The sequence below is a fragment of the Rhinoderma darwinii genome, chromosome 7, assembly GCF_050947455.1.
Source record: "Rhinoderma darwinii isolate aRhiDar2 chromosome 7, aRhiDar2.hap1, whole genome shotgun sequence".
Taxonomy (NCBI): domain Eukaryota; kingdom Metazoa; phylum Chordata; class Amphibia; order Anura; family Rhinodermatidae; genus Rhinoderma; species Rhinoderma darwinii.
The window spans coordinates 33,468,897-33,496,328 of NC_134693.1; the positions used below are offsets into that span (position 1 = coordinate 33,468,897).

Genomic DNA, 27,432 nt, shown 5'->3' on the forward strand with positions numbered 1-27,432 from the left:
ATAGATTGTCGGTTGCATGTCAAACTGATGGTCTGTGCCTTATACAAAGGCTGGTGGTTTTGTTGGTTGGATCCATCTGATGTGTTCAAGTGGCAAGATGACACAAATACTCATGATCATGAAATCTTGAGGATTGAGAAATGTGGGAAGACATGTCTCTTGATCACCCAGGATTAGGTAGGGAGATTCAGAACCCACAAAAGTGCAAACATTCCATTTTCTTATCAATACATTGTTTTACCGAGCATTGTCTATGGGAGCTCCTCCACCCTACATCACCATCTCCAATTCAGCTGGGTATGGGTGTCAGTTGTGTCAGTTTTGCAGGACTGTACAGAATGGGGGAGCATGTCATTTTATTTAATAGATTTCCAAAGGCTGAGTGTGGTGTCTGCAGAGTTTGGCAAACTCGGTGATCATCAAGGTCTGATCTCAATCCCTTTTCTTTAAAAAGGAGGATGGTCCATCTCATCTAACCAGGAACCTGGGCTGGTTGGGAAGTCTGGATAGCCCATGCTGCTTTCTGTGGAGATGTCAGAAGTTGGAGCAGCTGGTAGTGCTCGTAAAGGAGGGTGGTTGAGAAGCCCTCCTACGTTGTCCATGTTGTATGGTAACCCATGGGATGGAAGAGATGAAATAGAAGAGGGTGACTGTGGTATATCATAGGGGCTACCATCATGAAGTTCCTGGTAGGACTGTCCTGTTGCATCTATTGTAAAGCCTCCATTGACTAGAGGCACATTCACAAGGTCTCCTCCTGCACTGTAAATTCCAGCCGTTGATCCCAGCTCTGATAAAATCTGTTCATCTGTGGGTAAAAAAAGAAAAACATATCAGGTAAATTTAAAACAATATAAAAATGAGGCTCATTAACTGCAAATATAAAGAAATAGTATCGGTCTCGCCTATGTCCATCCTGAGTAATTCATGGATAACTGAAATGTAATGATTACTCATATTCAGAAAATTTAACTACAGGGTTGGACCAAAATAACCAATGAAGATGATAATGTCTGCTGGCAAGGTATTATGTTATGGGTAGGTAATAAAGTCACCTATGTATGCAGCCATTGAACAACTGTATGGATTTTGCAAGGTTTTACAATATGATTTCACCTATATATATATTGCTAAATGGACTTAGATCCACCTATTGCCAGCTCGGATACAGTGGTTTTATTTTGCATGTGGACGATGGCTTAATGTCTACCTTCCACCAGAAATGTAAAACTTTGCTTCGGCTGGCGACTGGACCCCCCAAGTCCACATTCAAATCTTTTTTACCCCCTTTCCAAGAATGGTGGAGGCAGGATGGTCTAGATCACGCAGGTGCGTTAATATGTTCAGGAGTAAAACGTGCACATTTTGTCTATTTATCAATAGGCCGCTACAAAAATGACAACCAAAAAATGGTATGAAGATCGGTTGTCACTTTCCCAACACAAAAGTAAAGAAAAGAGATCTCGTAGCCTTGGCAGAAAACACTCCTGCGGAATCACATCGTCCCGAATCGTGATAGAGAATTTTTAAATCTTCCTCTACAGAGAAGTATATTTTTGAGTTTAATTAGTCTGTAATGTATTGTTGAAATTATGACTATGACTATAAAATACTAACGGAGGGTTTGCTCCTTTGATATTATATCCCTTTAAAATGGTTTCTATAAGTCAAGATCTTGAATACAATATATAAAAATGAAGTTGTGTTTCTAGGTAGTTGAATGTTGGCCAGGGGCTAGCTTCCAGGACAGTCTTAGTATGTCATTAAACATGACAAGTCATAGTATAAAGCTCTTCTTTATAGTATCCTAAAGCATAGATATAATGAAGAAATTAGTCTGATATAAAATAATAGGCAGCAAGTTTAATTTATAAGCTGTTTAATATTCCGCACGCACAAAAATCATCATAAACCAGTTGATGGCTGAACTAGAGGTATGATTAATAGTTCTTCTGCGTCCTTATTTATTTGATCAATTGCTTAGTTCACGGCCGAGTTTGACAAATGGACTGCAGGGAATACTACTCAGGTATTTACTGGAGATGGAGAGGGTTTTGTAACTACCGATTGCTGTCAGCTCCGGTGTGGCTACAACTTTCCTGCAGCTCTGGAAACTGGCCGACAAATACAAAGTTCATTACAATACACTATATTTCATAACAACACAGCATGAACTCCCATAATTCATTGTAACTTTAAGGCTATAGTGAATCGCTTTGCACTTTTTAAAATGGACCGTCTTCCGCATTCCAGATGTTGCTTGATTCTAAGCCAGCATCATGAAGTTAATGGAGCGCAAGCAGAATTTTTTATAGTAATTTCTGGCTGAGATATTACATGCTTCTATGTGCTCCGCAATTTAATATATTTAAACTTCTCTTGATTGGTTATGAATATTTGAAACTTGCACTATAAATATAAGGCAACTGTCCAGCAGGCACCATCTGCAGAGTTTGGGTGATTTTATGGCACCATAAGGGCACTACTCTGTCAATACAGTGATCAAAATACAGACAAATTTGCCCTTGTTTCCGGCAGCGAGCTATATTCGCATATCACTATGCAGATCCTTGTCGAGCAATACTGGTCCACAGAGATATGACATTATATATTGAGTCAGTGGGTGACAATGGATTCTCTAGGAAAATGTTATAATTTGTTATTTACCTCTGTAGCTTAATTCACTGTCGCTGAGTCCACATTCCTCTGTAGAACTCTCTTTTCCAGGCTTTCCTACCCGTGTTTTCCTCACGCTTTTGTAGAACTGACCCCATCGCTGCCGGCCAGCATCCTTTTTCAGCCTTTTTTCTTTAGCTCGCCTATTCTGGAACCAAACCTGAGGAGAGAAATTCACGTCAGTTTTCGGAACACAATATATAAGAAAATGAAGTTGAGGAAATAACGTTCACACTTAGCATCAGATTAACCCGGTCATTTTCTGGAGCAGATGAATAAAATAAACTTCTCATCGGTTGCCTTGGTGAGATCTTCATTACCGGACCCGGCACTTCTCTGTTCCGGCTTATGATTTTGGTTTTTAGGTAGATCAGTGGGAGAGACCACCTTCCTCATAGGATGATTTGCCCCCTCCCATGTTTCACTTACTTGACCAAAAACTTGAGGAGTTGAAATGTTTCTTGATGGTTAACGCCATCTTGTCAAATACCTTATAATGAATGTGTCATTAACTGTTTGTGTCTAAATAAATGTATTCTTATTCATGAGACCAGGCAACCTTTTTCCAGTCTTTAGTCGTCACGTTTTGGTGCTCATGTTACAACATTGAAACACTTTATGGTTGTTGGTAAAGTCCATCCAAGGAAAGATTCATTGTGTACTGGGGCAGGACAAGCTCTGTTGGTGCCCAAGGAGGTGGTTCCATAATGCGCCCCCTCCCCTCAATCCCTGAAGTTCAGCATGATATTTGTTGCATGGACAATCATTCGTTAAATTGTCCTTTGTTACCCTTTCCTCACTAATCCCACCGTGAAAACTGTAGCAAAACTAAACACTGATTGATACAAAATATAAGGTAGAACATTGCTTTTTTTTAAGGCAACCGCCTACCCCACATCCCGGCCGTGATTGTGCATTCTAAAGGCAATTGGCACAGCACCGTATTTAAGTCTGGTGGCAAGCTTGCATCAGTCGTGCCAATGTCCAGTAACCCCTCTTTTCAAGAAGCATTTCCACAAGAAAGACTGGCGTTTGCTGGATGCTTTTTGTTCTTCGCAGTCTCCAGTCTATACCTGCTCAGAAAGGTATCCAGGATTGTATGCAAGTAATATAATATATATCGTTTGGCCGGCCCCATCTGCAATAACTTTTTGCAAAGTCAACTACAAGCTCAAACAAATAATGTTGTGACCAGTCCTTGTTAGACATACATTATATCAATGAATCCGATTTTTTTTTTTTTTACCATAGTGGTTTTGTAATTTACAGTTCAATGCTATATATGTTAATTATATATGTATTTGATGTACCTGCACAACACGCATGTCCAGCCCAGTTTCTGAGGACAGCTGTTCCCTCACATGCCGGGCTGGTTTCGGTGAGTTCTTGTAAGCATTTTTTAACGTTTCCAGCTGTTTAGCTGTTATCGTGGTACGAGGCCTTTTTGCTCCACCCTCTGAATCATCTGGATAATGCAGGGACATAAAGTTACATTTTTTAATTTTCAATTTCCAAAGACCGAAAAAGCATAGAATATTACAGAATATTTAGACAATTGTATTCATAGCAACTTTCCAATATAACTATTGAAATAATAATAATATCATGCAGGGCTGCAGAGGATTTCAGATTTGACATGGATATCCAGCAAACCTGTCAGCAGACTGTAGTCTGCCTCTGGATGGCAGTAAATGGCCGATGTCTGCTGTTGGGTACTCTAGGCACGTGCAGGAAATTTTAATTCCCCCACAGCTCTGTATAATGTTATTTTTGGGAATTTATATTTTTGCAATAATCAGATTCATTCTTTAACTTTGGTCCAAGCGTGAGTTTCTCTTAAATACATTGAACACATTTTTCACATTTACTGTTGATTGTTGGAGTTGCCATTTATTGAACCTATCCTCTCGAAACCAGTCAGGGGCACTCCAGGGATGTAGTGTATGTAGAGGGCACCTCCTGCAACATGCCTTTTCTTTGGATTTGCATTTAGCAATTCCTTTATTACCACTTTTATTGCTAGATGGAGAAGAGATATTATATTATCCTCGGGCAAAAATAATATAAAGAAGTATGATTTTGTAAAGCTGTTAGACAAATGTTTGGGTACAACATACTACCGGGCTATAGGTACTTGCCCTGCTTGTTGGCATGTAATATTACCAAACAGCACTTGACTTAGGGTGCATAATGACTGTAACACTGAATCATACCTGTCTGCCAAAGGCTGCGGTATGGCTGCTAACCAATGGCCATTGTAGCCTGGCTACGTCACTCAATAACGCATCGGCCACCCCAAAAAAACAAGAGGGCTGTCTCATATTGCTAGCTGTTGCAGGTAGAACAGAAAACAAACTTTCCTGTCTATGCCCCCATTCTCGGCCTTTTTCTAATAATTAATAATCCATGTTTAATTTCTCCGTCTTCCAGCCGGGGTCAGAAGTCCTTTTGGTGTGTCTGAATGCACACAACCATCTCAATGTGGGTGACAATGCCAGATCTTCACATTATTATGAATCTTATCGGAACGCTAAATAGCTGTTTACCAATATCACGTGCCCACATGCGGCACAAGTACCCCATGTCGGGTAATATATTATACTACAAAAATATTGCAGTGTCGGTTTTGATAAACTAGGTGCATTGAATCCCAAATGTTATTTACTATAGAAGTGTATTTTATACTATGTATTTTAATAAGAAATAACAATGTGATTTTTACTGGAGTTTCTCTTTAAAAGAAGTTATCGTGTATTTATGGCCAACATCTTTTTTCTAATTCACAGATTGAATGTATCATCATTCACCAGTGTACATGACAAATAGCACATCTGGGAAGAAGCTTCATCTATTACCAGAAAGTGGTAGTTCTCTAGTTTGATGCGGTCAGTGATGATGTCATTAAAATAATTACTACATTTTATTTCAATCAAACACGTAGAAAATGTGGGAGAAATATTACTTTCCATGAATTACACAGACAAGTGCAAGGATTGACAGGTTCCACTATGAACCATAATACTCATGACATAAGCTGAAGTATTCAGTATGAAGTTTGTTTTATATACATTTCTAACTTGAAAAAACATATACAGTATATATATATATATAACTTTTTATTTTTTTACTATGAATAACATTTTATTGGTAACATATGCAAACACTAACAAATGAACACCAGGGGAAATCTTTTGCAGAAAGCATTTACATAAAGTCTATACCTATTCTTATACAGTATAGGTAAACCTACATTTTCCTTGTGCCAGGACCAGATTAGTGAGGGCACATGAGGAACATCCCCCGGTGCCTCCATCACGCACCCTCTTATCCAGCTAAGAAAAGTTGCAGCAATGACCATGCATTTGTGTGGCTCTCCCTTTTGAAGTCAATGGCACAGCGGCCTCCATAGCTGCAATATACTTTAGTGGAGAAGGCCATGGCACGTGCGCCCACCTCTTCTATATGTGGCTGAAATAGGGGGTCAGGTGAGGTCTGGGACCCAAAGGTAGGATAGGTGCCCCACTAAGATGACATGCGTAAAAAAAAAAAAATCCTTCCTAACACTACATGAAGTGTTCTGGTGGAGATCCAGGCTCAATGAGGCAAAAGCCTAAATGACCGTAAACTACGCCATGAGTCGTCTGGCTTCGCTCTTAGTATAGCCTTTAATTCACTAGCCCTTAAGAACAAATACATTCAAAGCAGATGGTTTCTTCTGCCTAACAGTCCAATGTCAGTTTCAGCATAAATCCTAACATTATAGAGGAGGCAAAGTCAGAATTTATCTTGGTCTTATCAATAATAGCACCCTGATCACGCCAATCATGCTCTTAAACCACAAAGAAAACCAACATTTATTCCATGACTGCCTACCAACCTGAGATCCAGATTCAGATGTTCACAATTGGAATGATATATAGATTCAAGCATATACCAATACAAGTTAAACCGTTTCTCACCATTCTGCTTTGCGGTCTCGTAGTCCTCTTTACAGACTAGTCGGCCATCTTCCATGAGGTAAAACTCATCTCCAGTGGCCAGCTGTCGACTACAGATGACGCAGGAGAAGCAGTGTAGATGATATACAAAGTCTTGGGCTTTCCGTACCACCTGGGTTGGAGGGATTCCCTGTTGACATGCCGTACACTTGGTGCCAAATCGTCTGGTAGAGATAAATATTCTTATTAGAGAGAACAGAAAAGGTAGTTTAAGAAATTCATTATAAATAATGTCTCCATATTTTTTCCAACAGCAGAAAATGATTCGATGCTATGAGCACCAGCATGATTTTTCCATTATTCCCGCCACATAGTGTAGGGTGGTGAATATTTGGAGGTATGCCCATCTGTGTATATTTCACTATTTCTTAGCAGGGTCAGACTGGGCCACCATGATAACGGAGGGTCTTCTAGTTCTCCCAGGATCTGACACAATAGTGGTCTCCTAACACAACAGGGTCTCGAAGGTTCAGCAGAAGACATCCCCATTTATAGTTGATTATTTTCTGCTAGAATCTATTTTTTATGGCCTTATACACAAACAACCTGTGAGATATATTGATGATATGTTCTGTGTGTACAATGACAGAAAGTGTCATATTTATAATTGACCTACTACCAGGTATTCCTGCAATTATTGAGGCCCCATCCATCTCTATTACATTCTTCATGCTATATATTTCTCTCTGTACATTCATATTGGGATGGAGCGAGCGAGGTCTGGGCCACTGCGTAATGAAGACTATGGGCCCCTTACCACCCCGCCATCGTCATTCACTGTTAACAACATTTATCTATTGTTTTGTTTTTTGTTTGTGCATTTTGACGGAGAAGCTAAGGGCTCCCCTTGGCCATGGGCCCTCAGGTACTTCCCAAATACTCTAATGGTCAGTCCACTCCTACATATATTAATAACAATTTATAAATAAACATCACAATTGATGGCGCTTTACAATACAGTGTAAATTTGGGTAAAAATGCAATAAAACTACAAAAAGTGCAATACAAGTAGAAGGTAAAGAGCAACAAAGAAAATCTAAAAGACAAAAAGGAGGGAGAGCCCTGTCCATATAAACCTACAGTCTAAAGGATATGGACCTTCAGGATATCTATTATAAAACGGAGAAGGACATGGTGTCCGACGCTCACATAGTGCTCCGCCCACATAGAGCTCCGCCCACATAGAGCTCCACCCACAGCCCAACTGCCAGTTAGCTCTGCCCACAGCCAGAAGACTGACAAAGGAGATGTGAGTGATTAGTAGCATAGCTATAATGCCCCCCTCCCATACACAGTAGAACTCCACCCTCCCTCCCATACACAGTATAATGCCCCCCTCCATGCCATACAGAGTATAATGCCCCTCTCCCTCCCATACACAGTATAATGCCCCCCTCCCTCCCATACACAGTATAATGCCCCCATCTCCCTTCCATACACAGTATAATGCCCCCCCTTCCCTGCCATACACAGTATAATGCCCCCCTCCCTGCCATATAGAGTATAATGCCCCCCTCCCTCCCATACACAGTATAATGCCCCCATATGTATGGACCTTTTAGAAAAATAATAACATGCATACTTACCTATCCCCATACCACCGCCGGGTGGAGGATCCTTTTCCTCCTCCGGTCTGTGCGATGTGAGTGACTCGGTGCAGACAGACGTGATGACGTCACTACATCGCACCTGTCTTCGCCGAGCCGCTCACAGTACACTGAGCACAGTGCAGAGGAGGCAAAGGATCCTCCACCCGTTGTGGGAATGGGTATAGGTAAGTATGTATGTTATTATTTTTCTATTTGGTCCGTACATATGGAGGTATTATACTGTGTAATGGAGGGAGGGGGGCATTATACTGTGTATGGGAGGGAGGGGGCATTATACTGTGTATGGGAGGGAGGGGGCATTATACTGTGGGAGCAGCTATGAGGAGCATTATGCTGTGTGGGGCAGCTATAGGGGGCATTATACTGTGTGGGGGAAGCTATGGGGGCATTATACTGTGTGGGGGAAGCTATAGGGGCATTATACTGTGTGGGGGGAAGCTATGGGGCATTATACTGTGTGGGGGCAGGTATGGGGGCATTATACTGTGGGGGCAGCTATGGGGGGATTATACTGTGTGTGGCAGCTATGAGGCGCATTATACTGTGGGGGCAGCTATGAGGGGCATTATACTGTGGGAGGATCTGATATGGGGGGCATTATACTGTGTGGGGGCAGCTATGGGGATCATTATACTGTGTGGGGGCATTATACTGTGTAAGGGCAGCTATAGGGAGCATTATACTGTGTGGGGCAGCTATGGCAGGCATTATATGGTGTGTGGGCAGCTATGGGGAGCATTTATATGTATTAACAGACCACTGCATTCCTTTTGCTAGCAAACCTGTGTAACGGGTTTCCTATACTAGTATTATATATATAGTGCAAGAAACCATTTTGTAAACTGAACCAATGACGATAAAAACGCAATTACTCTTTAAAGCACTATATTATATAACACATTCATGTGATCCTATAAGGCGGGATTCACACGACCGGGTCCCGCCCGAGCCCGAGTGTCGGCCGGTAAAATCGGCCATTTTGCCCGGCCGGTTTGCATAAAGTTTTGCATCCGGGCCGTGCAGATCTGGACAGTGACATCAGCGGCAACTCCTGAAGGGGAATCCCGATGTGTTCGGGGATTCCGCTTCAGGAGTTTCCCCTGATGTCACTGCCCAGATATGGACACAGACATCAAGCGCTCTGTCCAGGAGCGGAATCCCCGAAAACACAGGGATTCCGCTCCTTCAAGGAGCTAAAGTGGGGCTAGGACATAGCAGAGCGGGGAGATACCTCCCTGCTCTGCTATAGTGGCGTCGCTACAGTAGTAGCAGCCGCAGCAGCTGCTAGCGGCGCCATGGAAGGTGTCGCCAGGCCAGGGCGCTTTTAAAACAAGCAGGGGAAGGGAGCCAGCGCAGCGCTCCCTTCCACCTGCTGTACACCCCGGCCCTGCCACACAGTATCTCCAGCGTAGCCATTCGTCCGAATGGCATCAACTCCTCCTCCTCACATGCACTCTGCGCTGTGAGGAGGAGGAGATAGAGCGCAAGCGACGGAAAACCCGGCCATCACTCGGGACACATTCCGGTGATGGCCGTGTATTACCCGGCCCCATAGACTTCTATGGGAGCCGGGCAGCCGGGTACCCGGGCCGAAAATAGAGCATGTCCTATTTTTTGACGGCCGGTTTGCCCGGCCGTCAAAAAATCGGTCATGTGAATAGCCCCATTAGGGGTCTATTATTCCTAATGCAGCCGGGTGCCGGCCGATTTATGAACGGTTGGCACCCGGCCGGGAAACCCTGTCGTGTGAATGAGGCCTTAGGACGCATCCACACATGAGTTTGTTTTGTTGTTTGTTTTTTTTATTTTTTGCAATACACTTTATCAAATAAACATTACAAAAAAGTAGATAACATTTTTTGGGCGTCCTTTGGTAAAAGAAAAAAAAACCCAAAAGACAGTATATATAAATTGTACTAAAATCACACACACAAAAAAAAGTCAACAAAAATGCCATGTTAAGGAGGTATTCCCCACTTAGACATTTATGGCATATCCACAGGATATGCCATAAATGTCTGATAGATGCGGGTCCCACCTCTTGGACTGGCACCTATAGCGAGAACAAGGATCACCCTTTGAGTGGGTGGGGCATCACCGTGCCCAGGGCTGCAAACATCAGTTTTATGGATTCGTGTTGTACAGATTCATAATTTGGTGCCCATAGTCTGTTACGGGTCCATACTATAGATCCGAGCGCCCCAATGTTATATATGGCCATATAGAGATTTTTTCCTATTGATTCTGTATAAATCTCTGAGATGCCGTATTACGGAGGTATTCTTCCTTAGAGGCATTGCTTTTAGGGGAGAATATGGTGTCTCACTGATACACCATAGAGGAGCACATTGAGTCTCTACCAGTCCGTATTACAAACAGGCACTCCGGTCCATGCACACAGATTTGGATTGTGCATGATCCCTTACATGTAGCTGTGTTACTATACAAATCATTAAAGTAAAAGTAGCTTGTGTACACAGAGGCATCATCACATATGACAGCGGCGGACGTCAATGGGTCCAGGTAAAGCTAAAGCATCAGAGTCCTCTATTCAATGAAGCAAAACCGTAAATTCCTTGGATCTAAACGGAAGAGAGATGAGAACAAATAATGGTAAACAGCCATAAAATAGAAATTTCTGGAGTTAATGGCTGGTATAATATAAAAGTATTTCTTGACTATTGATTTAGAAAATGCTAATTCACAGTGACAGGGCCGCTTTAAATGTAATTAAGTCTAACCCCGGAATAAATGGTCCTGACTGTTAAACTTGGCTACTGTCTCTGAATCCTTCCAAGCTTCTTGACATTCTAAGCATCAAGACGGTGACGGCTTCCAGCTATCTCACTACTTCCAAGGATAAACCCTGCATTGCTGGGATTACATTTTCAAGGCCGGAGAGAATATGTTCAGTAACACCGGCCATTTGAGTATCAGTATTAGACTATAACAAACACATCCTATAAATACAAGACAGCCATGATTACAGAGGTTAGAGTGACCACCGGCGAGGGAGGGGCGCCAACATGAGAAGATTGCATTAAATATTCTGTGTCATAGGGCACAGCTGGGTTTAGGCAGATTGTGAATGCCTAAGACCATGTACTGAGCCATCCGAAGCTCTGTCTTTGTATTTAGGTGAAAGGCTAAAACACCCCTCGGAATATCACGTCTGTTCTTTCTTGTTTTCTAGCAAGGATACATTTCTTTATATATTCATTGCATTTATACAATCTCTGTACTTATAGGTCTAGCCGGCAATGGTGAAATGCTACAATAATATGGCACTAAGCATGAAACAATGTCACCAGTGCCTATAACAATGATGATCAGAGATGTCTGCTTCCTGATTGGTTGAAATACATTGACAATTTAAACCAATCATGTGATAATATCACCTACTCGTATGTCACCTTCTATAGAATAAAATGTCCTGTTGTTGTTAAGCCTCAATGGCTTGCTTATGTTTAGAAGGGTATTGAGGTTTCAGCAAATAAACCTTATTCATTGCATAATGGAAAGTTATGCAATTTTATAATATACTTTATTCATTTCGAATGGTTTTTAAGATCTCTGCTTGCTGACATTGTAGAGGATGCTTCATCGGCTCGTTACAGTACAGTTATCAGAGCAAGCAGCAATGTGTCCATCACATGACCAAGGAAGATTCTAACCCTCTGAAAATAACCCCTTAACCACCAGGCCATTTTTAGGCTCAAGGACCAGACACACTTTAAGTTTTTTATTTATCTCATCATTCCTGATCGTATAATTTTTTTTATTTTTGCTTCGATGCAGATAATTGAGGCCTTGTTTTTGTGGGACATGTTGTACTTTCAATTCATATCATTTTAAGGTATGTATACATTAGTGTTTCATTTTTATTTACTTCCTTTTGGGGGTTACCCTGTTCATTGCTGAGATAAATAAAGTATATATTTAATATATAGGTTGTTAAGCACATGGGGATGCCAAATATATGGGGGTTATTTTTTGTTATATGTATTTTATTAAATAAAATATATTTTTGATAGAAAATATTTTCGGTTTTTTATGTATACAAAGTGTTCTTTTTTGCCCATATAGGAACTTTAACTTTGATTTCTTTTATTAACAAAATGCTAAGATACTTCTACATGTCTGCATATTGTGCATGTGCATAGATGGTGCCTATTAGGGCATATCATAAGGGCTTGTCCACACGTAACAGAATTGCTGCGCATTTTGCATCCGGAATTGCGCAAAGAAAATACGCAGCAGAATACAGTAGCAGCAAAGTGGGTGAGATTTAACAAATCTCATCCACGCGATGTGTAAAATTTCCGAGCAGAAATTAATCTGCGGTGCATATTTTTCATACCGTAGCATGTCAATTCCTACTGTCAATTTCCTGTGGCAGGAAATGGTGCAGTTTTTCCGCTGCGGAATTTCTGCTAATTTCTGTGGAATTGCTGGAGAAATTTTCTGCAGCGATTCCGTTACGTGTGGACAAGCCCTAAGTATGTTCTTATACGCATACACATAAGAGGACCTTTGTCAGGTCCTTGGCTGTCTCCATTGTGACCATGGCTATCGAATTATACTGCCGGGACCGGCAATCACCATCACAAAGGGGGGTCCTTCCCTTGTACAGGACTGCGGTCATGTCAGGTTCATGTGGGGTTGCGGCAGGAGCAGGGCTGTGTATAACGGCCCGGCTCCCACAGCTAATCTCGAGGATGCAATGGCACTGGCCACAAGATCATCATAACCAAAATGTACGATATTGTGCGGTGACTAATAGACGCCCATTACGTACATTTTTTGTCATGGGGCGGGAAGGGGTTAAACAAATAAATATCCCATTCCTAGACATCAAACAGAGATCTTGAAAACTATGAATTGATACAAAGAGTGTATTACAAAATTGCTAAATGTTTCATTATACAACGAATAAGCTATAATTTCTGAAACCACGATACTCCTTTAACCAAGACTGATCTTCATGTTTTATTTGGATGTTTTTAATCTAATTGGCCCTCCATCATTCCATCCAATCAATATTGACTAAAACTATTTTAAGGGGGGATTCACACGAACGTGATTTGCGTCCGTGCAGCCCGCATGGTTTTCACGCGGGTCGCACGGACCTATGCAAGTCTATGGGGCAGTGCAGACTGTCCGTGAGTTTTGCGTAGCGTTAGTCCGCTGCGTAAAACTCGCGACATGTTCTCTATTTCTGCATTTTGTGCGCATCATGCACCCATTGAAGTCAATGGGTGCGTGAAAATCACGCATGCCCCATGGAAGCACTTCCGTGGGACAAGCGTTATTCGCGCAACAGCAGTAAAACAATGAATGTAAACAGAAAAGCACCACGTGCTTTTCTGTTTACAAACATTCAAACGGAGTGTCATATTGATGGCGGCTGCGCGAAAAGCACGCAGCCGCGCATCCATATGAACAGGGCACACGGAGCTGTCAAGTGCCTTTTGCGCGCGCAAAACGCAGTGTATTTTGCGCGCGCAAAAACGTCACGTTCGTCTGAATCAGCCATAAAGATGTTGAACCAAAACACTAAAAATAAAACTGAAATATGAATTGTAATAGGAATTAAAATGTATTAGGTAACATTAGTTATAGCTCTGCCATAGTGATGACCACTATATAAATGTGAGTCGGGTCAGTGCCAGTCGAACTAGTGCTATACCCAGATTAGTGCAATTTGGTCACAGATATTAGGGATACAAATAAACACCGTTCTGCAGCCCAGACACCTGTACTTCTTAAAGACTATGTAAACCATTAAAGACGTTTTTATAAAACAGTGTATTAGAGTGTTTTGAGCAACGCATTTCTTTTTATTACATTTTTTCTTACTTTTTGAAATACAGCTTCTATGTATCATGGATACATAGAAGCAGTATCCTGCGCTGAAACCTGAATCCGCCAGGTGAGTGGGACTGACAGCTTCGGTTATGAATTTAGATGTGATCGATAACAGCTGGATCCTGCGTGACCAGCTGTCACCAAAGCCGTCAGTCCCGCTGAACTGACGGATTTAGATTTCAGCGCAGGATACATAAAGCTGTATCTTAAAAAGTAAAAACAAATTACAAAGTTGCACAAAACACTCTAAGGGCAGATTCAGACGAACATTGCGTTTTTGCGCGCGCAAACAACGCTGCGTTTTGCGCGCGCAAAAAACATTTGACAGCTGCGTGTGTCATCCGTGTATGATGCGCGGCTGCATGATTTTCGCACAGCCGCCATCATAGAGATGAGGCTAGTCGACGCCCGTCACTGTCCAAGGTGCTGAAAGAGCTAACTGATCGGCAGTAACTCTTTCAGCACCCTCGACAGTGAATGCCGAACACAATATCGAGAAACCTGTTAAAAAAAAGAAAAAGTTCGTACTTACCGAGAACTTCCCTCCCGGTCGTTGCCTTGGTGACGCGCCTCTCTTGACATCGGGCCCCACCTCCCTGGATGACGCGGCAGTCCATGTGACCGCTGCAGCCTGTGCTTGGCCTGTGATTGGCTGGAGCTGTCACTTGGACTGAATTGTCATCCCGGGAGGTCAGACTGGAGGAAGAAGCCGGGAGTTATCGGTAAGTCAGAACTTCGTTTTTTTTTACAGGTTCATGTTTATTGGGATCGGTAGTCACTGTCCATGGTGCTGAAACTGTTTAACTCTTTCAGCACCTTGGACAGTGACTATCTCCTGACATCGCGTACCGGAAATGTTTTTTCCGGGTTCGGCCAAAACGAGTTTGGCCTAACCCGGTGAAGTTCGGTTCGATTGTCCGGGTTCGCTCATCTCAAAGACACTCCATTTGGATGTTTGGAAACAGAAAAGCATGTGGTGCTTTTCTGTTTACATTCATCCTTTTGACAGCTGGTGCGCTGTTTCAGTCGGTTCGCACGGAAGTGCTTCCGTGCGACCTGCGTGGTTTTCATGGACCCATTGACTTCAATGGGTGCGTGATGTGCGAAATACGCGGAGATATTGAACCTGTCGCGTTTTGTACGCAGCGAACAAACGTTGCGCACAAATCACGCACTGTTTGAACTGCCCCATTGACTTCTATAGGGCTGTGCGTGGCGCGCGAAAAATTCACGCTCGTGTGAATCCCCCCTAATACATTGATTTAGTTTAAAAAAAAAGTCTTCAAATGTGTACATATCCTTTAAGTTAAAGGTTAAATCGGTACTCCTGTCTAATAAGGTAATAATATATCACTAGGATATGCCATGACATAATAATTGGTATGAGTCAAACCTCTAGGACCACCACTGTCTCCGTTTTTTTTCCTGCACAGCAGCGTCCCAGCCGCCTACAGCACAGCGCAATTCAAGTGAAAGGCCTGGAGCGTCTCTGTGCAGGGAATCTTGGGAAGGAGCCGCTGGATTTAACGAACGCTGTAGCCTCCTCATTCTAAGGATCGTAAGGGTCCCAGCAATAAGACCCACACAATCAGAAAGTGATGTCATATCCTACCAATAAGCCATTATTCACTATGGTGGGAAACGCCTTTACCATTTCCGGCTTCACCTTGAGCTCAACCTATTTATAACATTGGAACCACATTGGCCGAGTAGTATGGTAAGTTACATTAGAGAGATAGACAGACAGACAGACAGACAGACAGACAGACAGACAGACAGACAGACAGATAGATAGATAGATAGATAGATAGATAGATAGATAGATAGACAGACAGACAGACAGACAGACAGATAGATAGATAGATATATAGATAGATTTTGTCATTTATTCGCTATCCATTTTGACATTGGCAGGGATAATCTTTTCAGGCCATTAGATTGCCTTCTGAATCTGTCCTAAGCTCTCATTTACATGTAAATACCATCAGTATTATGAGTGATGATCTTAGGATTTATTTTCAGATCATGAAATATCCATGGTGGCAGGAAACATTTACTGTTGCATGTATAACATTATCTAAGGTTGTTGTTGTTCGCAATTTAGTAGACATCGGTGCCAACTGACTTGAGGTCACAGTTTCCTATTTCAATATAGGACTTGACGACTTCAAGTCAGCATTACACTGCTTGTATTAAATAGGACCTGTCACCTCTCCTGACATGTCTGTTTTAGTAAATACTTGTATTCCCCATGAAATAACAATTCGGTAGCACCTTTGCGTACAACTCTGCTTTGTGCTGTTCCTCTGTTATTCTTCCTAGAAATGTACTAATAAACTGACAACTGGGTGTTACCAGTTTGGGGTGTGTCTCTACACAGACTAAGGCCTCATGCACACGAACGTATTTTTTTCCTCCCGTAAATACTGGCGTAAATACGGGTCCTTGGTCACACGTATTCGACCTGTATTGCACCAGTATTTACGGACCCGTGCCCGTAAATACAGGTCCGGTGTCACCCGTATTCCACCCGTATTTACGGGCACGTTTTCGCTGCAAAATTGCACTGCACTAATCGGCAGCCCTTCTCTCTATCAGTGCAGGATAGAGAGAAGGGACAGCCCTTTCCGCAGTAAAAGTAAAAGAAATTCATACTTACCCGGTCGTTGTCTTGGTGACGCGTCCCTCTTTCGACATCCAGCCCGACCTCCCTGGATGACGCGTTAGTCTATGTGACCGCTGCAGCCTGTGATTGGCCTGTGATTGGCTGCAACGGTCACATGGGCTGAAACGTCATCCCAGGAGGCCGGACTGGAGGAAGAAGCAGGAGTTCTGGGTATGAACGTCTTTTTTTTTTTTACAGGTTGATCTATATTGTGATCGGTAGTTACTGTCCCGGGTGCTGAAAGAGTTACTGCCGATCGTTTAACTCTTTCAGCCCCCTGGACAGTGACTATCCCCTGACATCGCCTAGCAACGCTCCCGTAATTACGGGTGCACAAACAAAGACACCCGTAATTACGGGAGCCCCATAGACTTCTATAGGCCTGCCCGTTCCGTAGTTACGGCCTGAAATAGGACATGTTCTATATTTTTTAACAGCACGGGCACCTTCCCGTAAGCATACGGGGAGGAACCCGTGGCCAATAGAAGTCTATGGGCCCGTAATTACGGGCGTTTTTACTTTTGTGTGCATGAGGCCTAAGACTGTCCAATCAGTGCTGACAGAGTGAGACTGTGGGGGACACACACCCCTTTAACAAAGTGAATAGTGACACTCAGTTGTCCATTTAGTTATACATTTCTAGGAGGAATAACAGAGGAACGGCACAACATAGAGTTGTAAGGAAAGATGCTCCAGAATTGCTATTTAATGGGGAATACAAGTATGTAAGAAAAAATAAAAATTTCAAGAGCGGGGACTAGAAGTAGTAGATAGTGGACTAGTGAGCAGCTGTCTTGGCAATGAGAAACCTACAATAGCCAAAATTTGACACAATCCAGTGGGAGACTCGGGTGCATTAGATTTAGAGCTTTACATATGCACAAGAGGTAGTTTATGCAGTAAATGCATCCTTCACTGCATTTCAGTTTAGAAACACATTTGTCACCTTAAAGGGGTTGTCCATATAAATAAAGTGAATAAATAATTGTATAGTTAAACATTGTGCAACTTTCTAAAATGCTTTTTGTGTTACTTCCTCATGATAAAAACATTCTTGTTTACCTCCACAGGCTGAAAACCCTGACAGCCGAGAGTTTGCTACAATGTAGGTTATTATCCTTGAGCTAAATAAGGCTTCATTCACATCTGCGTCAGGGTTCCATTCAGGGTTTCCGTCTGAGCTTTCCGTCAGGGGAACCGATGAACGGAATCCTGACAGAAACAAACGGAAACCTATGGTTAATTTCAATGGTGACAGATCCGGTGCAAATGGTTTCCGTTCGTCTCCATTGTGCAAGGGTTTTTTGTCATTTTGACAGAAGCAATACCGTAGTCGACTCAGTATTGGTTCCGTCAAATAGACAGAACCCTTGCAAAACGGAGACAAACTGAACCATTTGCACCGGATCCGTCGCAACTGGAAACGTTTCCGTCAGGGTTCCATTCATCGGTTCCCCTGATGGAAAGCTCCAACGGAAACCCTGAACGGAAACCCTGACGCAGATGCGAACGAAGCCTAAGCAGAACAAAGCTCTCTCCTATCCTGAGGGTTTGCAACAATGTATTAGGGTATGTTCACACGCAAACTCAAAAACGTCTGAAAATACGGAGCGGTTTTCAAGCGAAAACAGCTCTTGATTTTCAGACGTTTTTGTAGCAACCCGCGTTTTTCGCAGCGTATTTTACGGCCGTTTTTTTCAATGGAGTCAATGAAAAACGGCTACAAAAAAGGCCCAAGAAATCAGCTGCACTTCTTTTGACGCCGTATTTTGAGAACGAGGCGTAAAATTATGCCTCGTGGGAACAGAACACCATAAATCCCATTGCAAGCAATGGGCAGATGTTTGTAGGCGTAATGGTGTCGTTTTTCAGGCGTAATTCGAGCCCAAATTACGTCTGAAACCACACAAACTCAAAAACGTCTGAAAATACGGAGTTGTTTTCAAGGCAAAACAGCTCCTGATTTTTAGACGTTTTTTAAGCCACTTGAGATTTTCGCTGCGTTTTTTACGGCCGTTTTTGGATCTGTTTTCAATAGAGTCTATGAAAATGGCTCCAAAAATGTCCCAAGAAGTGACCTGCATGCACTTCTTTTTTGCAGCCGTTTTTTTACGCTTTTTTTTTTCAAAACGGCTGCCCAAAGAAACGGCCCGTCGGAACAGAACGCAGTTTTTCCCATTGCAATGAATGGGCAGATGTTTGGAGGCGTTCAGTTTCCGATTTTTCGGCCGTTTTTTGAGTGTTTACGGCCCGAAAAACGGTCGAAAATAGGCAGTGTGAACATACCCTTAGAGTCCAGGCTGTTTATCTTACAGGATTGCCAAGGCTGGATACATTGTAGCAAACCCTCAAACCCATGAGAAGTATTAGGCCCTGTTCACACTGAGTTTTTTTGCAGGGAGAAAAAATCTGCTTCAGAATTCCTTCAAGAATTTGAAGCAGATTTTGAACTGGCTGCATGTATTTTTTCCACTCTTATTTCCGCTGTGTTTTTCGTACGCGCCCATTGAAGCTAATCAAAGGACTGCGAGCAAAAGACGTTGGGAAAAACACTCAGAAATTAGCGCAGCAGGTTTTTTCTGTCTCCCATTGATTTCAATGGGAGATCAGAGGTGGAAACCCTGGCAGAAAAGGCCATGGCGCTTTTTTTTCCTGCAAGCAGCCAAAGGCTGCCTGGGAAAAAAAACGTCTCTGCCTCCCATTGAAATCAATGGGGGATGACTTGGCCGTTATTATGGCACTGGTTCCGACGTGGTTTCTGCATCAAAATCAGGGCCAAAAAACTCAGTGTGAACTGCCCCTTAGGTTTGTACATGTTTTCAGCCTCTAGATGTTTTCAATTACTGACAGATATAGTGAAAATGGTAAGGTATAAAAACGCAAAGAATATTAAGGGCATGACCACACGTGGCGGATTTCCTCCGCAACTGTCCGCATCAATGCCGCACAGAATCTGCGTTGCAGATTCTGCCGCGGATCTGCACAAAATGTGCAGAAAATTGATTCGGACTAGCTGCTGCGGACTGCGGGAAAAGTACTTCCCTTCTCTCTATCAGTGCAGGATAGAGAGAAGGGACAGCACTTTCCCTAGTGAAAGTAAACAAATTTCATACTTACCGCCCGTTGTCTTGGTGACGCGTCCCTCTTTCGGCATCCAGCCCGACCTCCCTGGATGACGCGCCAGTCCATGTGACCGCTGCAGCCTGTGCTTGGCCTGTGATTGGCTGCAGCCGTCACTTAGACTGAAACGTCATCCTGGGAGGCCGGACTGGAGACAGAAGCAGGGAGTTCTCGGTAAGTATGAACTTCTATTTTTTTGACAGGTTGCTCTATATTGTGATCGGTAGTCACTGTCCCGGGTGCAGAAACAGTTACTGCCGATCGCTTAACTCTTTCAGCACCCTGGACAGTGACTATTTACAGACGTCTCCTAGCAACGCTCCCGTCATTACGGGAGCCCCATTGACTTCCTCAGTCTGGCTGTAGACCTAGAAATACATACGTCCAGCCAGAATGAAGAAATGTCAAGTTAAAAAAGCAAGACGCATCCGCAGCACACATAACATGTGCATGACAGCTGCGGACTTCATTGCGGAAATTAGAATCTCCATTGAAGTCAATGGAGAAATTCCGCCATGAGTCCGCCACTGCTCCGCAACAGACAGAGCATGCTGCGGACACCAAATTCCGCTCCGCAGCCTATGCTCCACAGCGGAATTTTACGCGTCGTCTAAACGAACACTGCTAAATTAAAGTGAAAGTCAATGGACAAACGGCTCCGCTGCGGATTAACGCTGCGGAGTGTCCGCAGCGGAATTTAAGTGAAATTCCGCCACGTGTGAACGCAGCCTAAGAAGTTCCTTGGTGTATCATTATAAAGTGATTCGACTTTATTTACATCATATTGGACAACCTCGGGGTTGTCATGGCTCATGGACCAAATTGACATACCGTAATAAACACCCTTTGTCAGCCACAGACAAACTCCTTAATAAATGAACACCCTCCAACATTTTAAAATATGTACAGACCTCCCCCTCCTTGAACAAAAGCAATGCAGCAAAGTTTGCAGTAGAATATTATGTATTGTGTGAGTGAGGCGAACATTTCTCTTTACCTGCCACTGGTGTCCCCCAGAATGCCTGCAATAGAAATGCCACCTAATAGTGCCAGAGATGCCCATCATACAGTGCAACAGATGCCCCCATACAATACCAGAGACGTGCCCATATAGTGCCAGATGTGCTGCCCTAGGGTGCATTGCCACGTTTTGTTTTTTTCAGCGCGGCCGAAAACTGTACCAAGAAATGCATACGCGAGACCGTACCATGTGAATACACCCTTATTTCGGGTTCACACGTAGCGTAAACACTGCAGATTTTCCACTATGGTTTTAATTTGGAACATGTGCAGTGTATAAGTAGCAGCAGAGCGGATGAGATTTGAACAACTCTCCTCCACATACTGCGTAAAAAACACGCAGAAAAAACGTTTAGAAATTGACATGCGGTGCGTTTTTTTAATCAGCAGCATGTCAATTTACGTTTGGAATCACTGCTTTTCTGTCGCAGGTTTTCCCGCAATAAATAGCACATGTTGCGATATTTGAGGCGGAAAAGCTGCGATTCCGCTGTAAAGATCGCAACTCAGGAAAAAAAAATTGCATACTTACCCAGAACTCTTGGCTCCGGCCTCCAGATATTAGGTTTCATCCCATGTGAGTGCTGCAGCCAATCACAGGCTGCAGCGGTACATAGGCTAAAACGTCATCCCAGGAGGCCGGGCTGCAAGACGTCAGAGGGACGCGTCGCCATGGCTACGGGTAAAATAATTTTAAAGTCTTTTACCTGCTATTTTCCACAACGGACATTTCGGACAATTTGGTGCTCTTTTTTTGGTCGGTATTCCCTGCGGCTCTCAGAGTGGATAGGCTGTGAACTTTTATGCAGCGTATCCGCCCTGTGTGAACATACCCTTACAGTGTAAGAGATGCTCGTAACTACAACCCAAAGGCCCCTCGGATACATAAGGAGACGTCATTATTATACCTGGCACATGGTAGGTGAGGGGCCCCGTTAAAAATTTAGCATTGGTGCCCAGGAGACCTCTGCTGCTACCTTCAATTCTCTAATTCTAATCTCCACCAATGTCTGTGATTGTATATAACTGTATTTGGTCGCTCCATACTAACAGAATTTGATTTCTAATGCAATTAATACAACATCGCTCAATTTGTAGAGGACAGAGATAACCGGCCCCGCAAAGAGACCGTAGAATTTGGGGACACACAGAGCTACAATAAATGACTGCTTCTCTGGATCCTCTGGAATAATGCCTGATTCAAGTTCATAAATTAATATCGCCCATATATTCTCGTATCTACACCCTGCTTATACTATAGCACAGCCGTGAGCACCTTAAAGAAGAACTCCAGCATATCCAATAAAAATGTTATAATATCAAGTGACAATTATCTTTGGGAAATTATCAAGCCTCTCAGTAACTGGATGCAGAAACTTTCTCTCTGATTTCCAATGACACTTTCTTGGGTTGCTTATTGGTATGCCCTCAAGAATACACATTGCTGTCCGCCACCGAGGTTGCGCTACTCAATTAAGTGTGGGCGATTCTGAATTGCCAGGGAAGACGTCAGAAGCACTGCCAACCAGAGAGACTTTCCTCACACTGTAAAAAGTGAGCTTATTACCCAACGGTAGGGCAAAATAAGAAGCGATAATAAGAGGGTATTATATATTGTATATGGCTATGTGGAAAATAGGAGCTTTCCTCGTACCCCACAACTATGAAACCGAAACCAGGAAAGTTTGTGTAATGAAGGCTTTAGGTTGGACGGTGCCCTGTTTGGTGCCTACTGTTGGCACCCGCCATATGGTGTACTGTCATACAGGGTACAAATACCTATATCATTTGGTGCTGAATTATCAGTCATAGAGGTAGAAGCCTAAATAACGGTGCCATATGTTGGCCACTGAAAAAAATAATATATAGTGTGCAGTACCACACAGTGCCAACAAATACCGCAGTACAGTGCTCAAATTATGCTAATATACAGGCGCATATTTATCATTCAATCTTCACCAGGTTTTGGTGTAAACTACAACACCAAAAACTCACAAATCGCAAAATGCTAAATTCTCGTCAGTCGCCAAATTTGAAAAGTGACATGAAAAGTAGACATGGTCTCCACAGAGGCGTAGTTTTAGTCAGATTGCTTAAGTTGAAATCCTGAAAATGGTGCAAATTTTTGACAAATCTACCCCTGCTCATAGCAGGTGTAGATTTTCCTCTCAGACAGTGCAAAATAAGCCAAATTTATTATAAGGCATGTACCTTTTAATATATTTGGCTTAAATTAGGCCGACTATCTCCTTTACTAAGACTGGCATAAGATACGACAGTCTTAGTAAATATGGACGACAGTTCCCCATACATGAAGTAAACTGCTATACAACTAATATAAGAATTCATTGCAGCCACAAGTCTCAGTTGTCAGGCCATTGGCAGCGCCCCCCATCAGAATGGACGGCTGATGCGTCATGTGGAAATGCATGGGACGCATACTCCTAATGCCGGCCCTGTATGTAATCATAGTTAAGAACATTAAGACCAAAAAAAATAGAGAGCTATACATACTTTTCCTAATATAAATTCTAAGTGAATACTAGGGAACTATGAGATGGGGCCATGTATGGCCTGGACATAGAATATGGACATGAGTAGCAATCTTGGACATCGTTGACCGGCGCTCGTTGGCTCCTTTCACACGGAGATATGTATGGGGACGAGCGGTCGTAAAGGGGGTTTTACACTGGGTGGTTATCGTGCAGACGAGCGTTCATATAACGTTCGTTGCCCATAATTACCCTGTGTAAAAAGGGCAGCGATCAGCAGATGAATGAGCAAATGCTCGATCATCTGCTGGTCGTATCATTTAAAAAAAGTGAAATACTATAGTTGTCGGCAGCGCGTCTCCCTGGGTAAACTGAGAGACGCGCTGCCAACATGATGATAATGTATGGGGACGAGCGATCGGAGTAACGACCCCTCATCCCCATCCATAGCTCCGTGTGACAGGAGCAAACGAGCGCCGGTTAACGATGTCTTGTTGATCGGCACTCACTGCACTGGCCGAATATTGGCAGGTGTAAAAGTGCCTTTACTCCGATTGCTTGTCCCCATACATTATCATCATGTCGGCAGAGTGTCTCGATGTTTACACAGGGAGAGGTACAGCCGACAACGATAATATTTCATTTTTTTAAAACGATATGACCAGCAGATGAGTGAGTGTTTGCTCGTCCATCTGCTGATCGCTGCCCTGTTTACACAGGGTAATTATCGGCAACGAGTGTTATACGAACGCTCGTCTGCCCTATAATCGTCCAGTGTAAAATCCCTTTTACCGACGATCAGGTTTCAGGTACTAAATATTGAGTCTATAGGTATACTGCCAGACAACCACTATAAAAAGCTCTGAATGACATTTCCACCGTTTCGTCTGTAGTCAACCTTGTCACTTTGCTCTATATACTAAAAAGATAATACTCTTAACCAATAAGCAGCATATTTATTAGATATAATACAATGAGCCAATGTACAAGATAACATTTCCAAGACATACAAATATAAGCAGAATATTTGGCAGATTTATTTTTTAGAAATCCTCAATTTTAAATCCTAAGAATTAGTAACATTTTGGATCAGTGAATAAATGGACAGATTAATAGAGTTCAAGGTTTTCTATCTACTCCCATTATTGTGTATAAATATTCAAAGACGCTGAAATGTGATTAATGGTTCGGGACTCACTTGAAGAAGTCGTCTTTGCAGTAAACATTTCCAGCCCGGGAGAAGCAGCGTTCAGCCAGGGGTACCTGGCACTCGCAACACTTAAGGCATGCGCTGTGCCAGTGACGATCCAGAACCTTCAGGATGAATTTATCTAATATGTGCTCATTACATCCAGAGCAGCGTGGAATCTCTGTGAAAATAAAAACAAGAACCATGAATGAATGGGGACTAAGTACATCACCAGGTTTACTGTAATACTTTTTTAATGTCAGTATATAGAGCTGCCCAAAATGTCTAACACTGTTGCAATTGGGTCATTAAGCACTGATCTTTTATTTATATATAACATTAAAATATGATGACAGTATAATAGTTAAAATTAATTTGTTACAAATTTTTATACAAAAAATCATCACATTACTACAAAAAAATCATTACATGGCTAAACTGTCAGCAAGGGGGTTCCGAACCCACTTGATGATTCCCCCTTGAATCCTTTAATATTCCGGCTGGAACAAGAAAGCACACCCAGTATGCTAACTGAGTACCCTGCTTGGCTGACCGACCAAGAGAGACCCATAATAAGTGCCGTGCAAGGGGTGGGGTTAAAAATTTTAACAAATGTTTACCTACTCGGCTGACAAATATATGCGTGTGGGGTGCATAGCGTGCAGCAGAAAATTATTCCTATCCTAATATTCAAATCAAACAATATTTTTTATATACTTTAAAGATGTCGATCCTAAGTAAATATTTTTGGACATAATATTAATACTCTATACATTTCTTAAAGGCTACGTAAACCTTTGAAAGTCATTTTATTTTTAATAAAAATGTCAGTGATTGGTGCAACTTTCAAATTCATTGTTATTTAAAATAATTTTTGCTTTTTGAGATACAGTTGCTCTGTATTCTGCATATAGAGCAGCTGTATCTTTCGAAAAGATCTGAAACCGTCAGGTCAGCGGGACTGCTGGGTTCAGTGTCTGCATGTCCTGCGGGTCTCTGACACTCCGAGTCCACCTGTAATCTATCACATCTAAGTTATGAATTAGGGCCCTTTTACACCGGCCAATTATTGGGCAAACGAGCGTTCACAGAACGCTCATTTACGATAATTGCCCTGTGTAAATAGGGCAACGATCAGCCAATGAACGAGCAAATGCTCATTCTTCGGCTGATTGTATAGTTTTAAATGCCTTAAATATTATCGTTGTGGACAGCACATCTCTCTGTGTAAACAGGGAGACGCGCTGCCGACATGATAGATATGTGTGGGGACGAGCGATCGTAGTAACAAGCGCTTTTCCTCATACATAGCTCCTTGTGAAAGGAGCAAACGAGTGCCGATCAATAAGCTGTCTCGTTGATCGGCGCTCGTTTACACAGCCTATGCCGGGCCATGTAAAAGTACCCTTATAGATAACTGCGTGGATCCTGTGTGTCAGTCCCGCGGACCTGACGGGTACAAGATTCAGCTAAAAATACAGCTGCATCTCTAAAAGTAAAAAATAATTTTTAATAAAAGCTACACACACACATACATATCTACATAAATTTACTGCATTACTAATGCATTACTTATAGACTTATATGTCTACCTTCAGTACCGTAGGTGTGTGCAGTCCATTTAGTTAGGGTGTGGAATTGGAGCAGTGGTAAAGCTGTGTGCTGCAATTCTCCCACTTGTTTTCCGCACTGTATAGTATCACATTCAAGCTGAACTTATACACTCCTCAACATTGAAATTGCAACACCAAGGAGGGCGAGCCGTAAGGTTATGCAAATCGAGGAAGTAGCAGGTGTCGCTAAGATCTGTGGCATGTGGGGAGGCATGAAAGACAGATTGAAAGCATCGTTTTTTACATGAAAACTCAAAAATCGTATCAAGCGATGATTGTGAGATGACTCCTGTTCATCTAGGTGCCAGTTATCGCCACTTGCCACAAACTGAGGGACATAATCCTTGAATTGAGAGACTTTGGTTTATCACGGTCAGGAGACTATCATATGTCAGCACTGTTCAACGTTGTGTGTCTCGGTGGTTGGGAGAACAACAACAACAACTAACGGGAATGACAGCAAGAGGTGCGCGGAGGCGAACCTCTGCACGGACGGATCGTCTGATTGGAAGAATGTCGCGCATTGATCCATTCAGTACTACAAGTGAAATTGGATGTCACATTCCAAGCCTAACTATCACAAACTATCAGAAGGCTTTTGCACAACATTGGGTTATGAGCCAGATGTCCAGCTACAGGTGTTCCATTGACCACACGTCACCACTCTCAAAGGCTATCATGGTGCACAGCAAGACGGCAATGGAGACTGCAATGGAGATCTATCCTCTTCAGCGAGACTCGCTTTTGTCTCGGATGCAATGATAGCCAGAGATTGGTCTGGAGACCACGTGAAAAAACACCATGAAGAGGCCTTCACAAGGGAATGTCACTTGCAATTTCAATTTTGAGGAGTGTAGATATGGTACCAAGAAACAAGCCTAGTGCATAGCTACATCAATAGATCCAAGGTCAAAACCAAGATACAGCACCAGAAGGAGGCTCAGCATAGAAATATAGTTCCAGTACCAAACTCGGTGCATAAGTACAGCACCAGAACCAGGCACAGTACATAAATATAGCATCAGAACCAAACTCAGCACATATATACAGCGCCAGGACCAAGCTCATTACGTATATACAGCATCAGAACCAAGCTCAGTACATATATTCAGCACCAGAACAAAGCTCAGTAGATATATACAGCATGAGAACCAAGCTCAGTAAAAATATACAGCACCAGA

At 42.7% G+C, this 27,432-nt stretch overlaps 1 protein-coding gene across 1 annotated transcript in view; it reads right to left on the reverse strand.

Moving 5' to 3' along the window:
- LHX4 (LIM homeobox 4) overlaps window positions 1-27,432 on the reverse strand; it is a 47,806-nt gene continuing 20,374 nt past the window's right edge. Inside the window, exons 2-6 of the mRNA XM_075832165.1 lie at window positions 24,648-24,819; window positions 6,636-6,838; window positions 3,987-4,141; window positions 2,668-2,836; window positions 1-808 (exon numbers count right to left, since the gene is read on the reverse strand). Coding sequence (XP_075688280.1) covers window positions 447-808; window positions 2,668-2,836; window positions 3,987-4,141; window positions 6,636-6,838; window positions 24,648-24,819 — 1,061 coding nt within the window. The 3' untranslated portion in view covers window positions 1-446. The remainder of the gene's footprint in view (window positions 809-2,667; window positions 2,837-3,986; window positions 4,142-6,635; window positions 6,839-24,647; window positions 24,820-27,432) is intronic.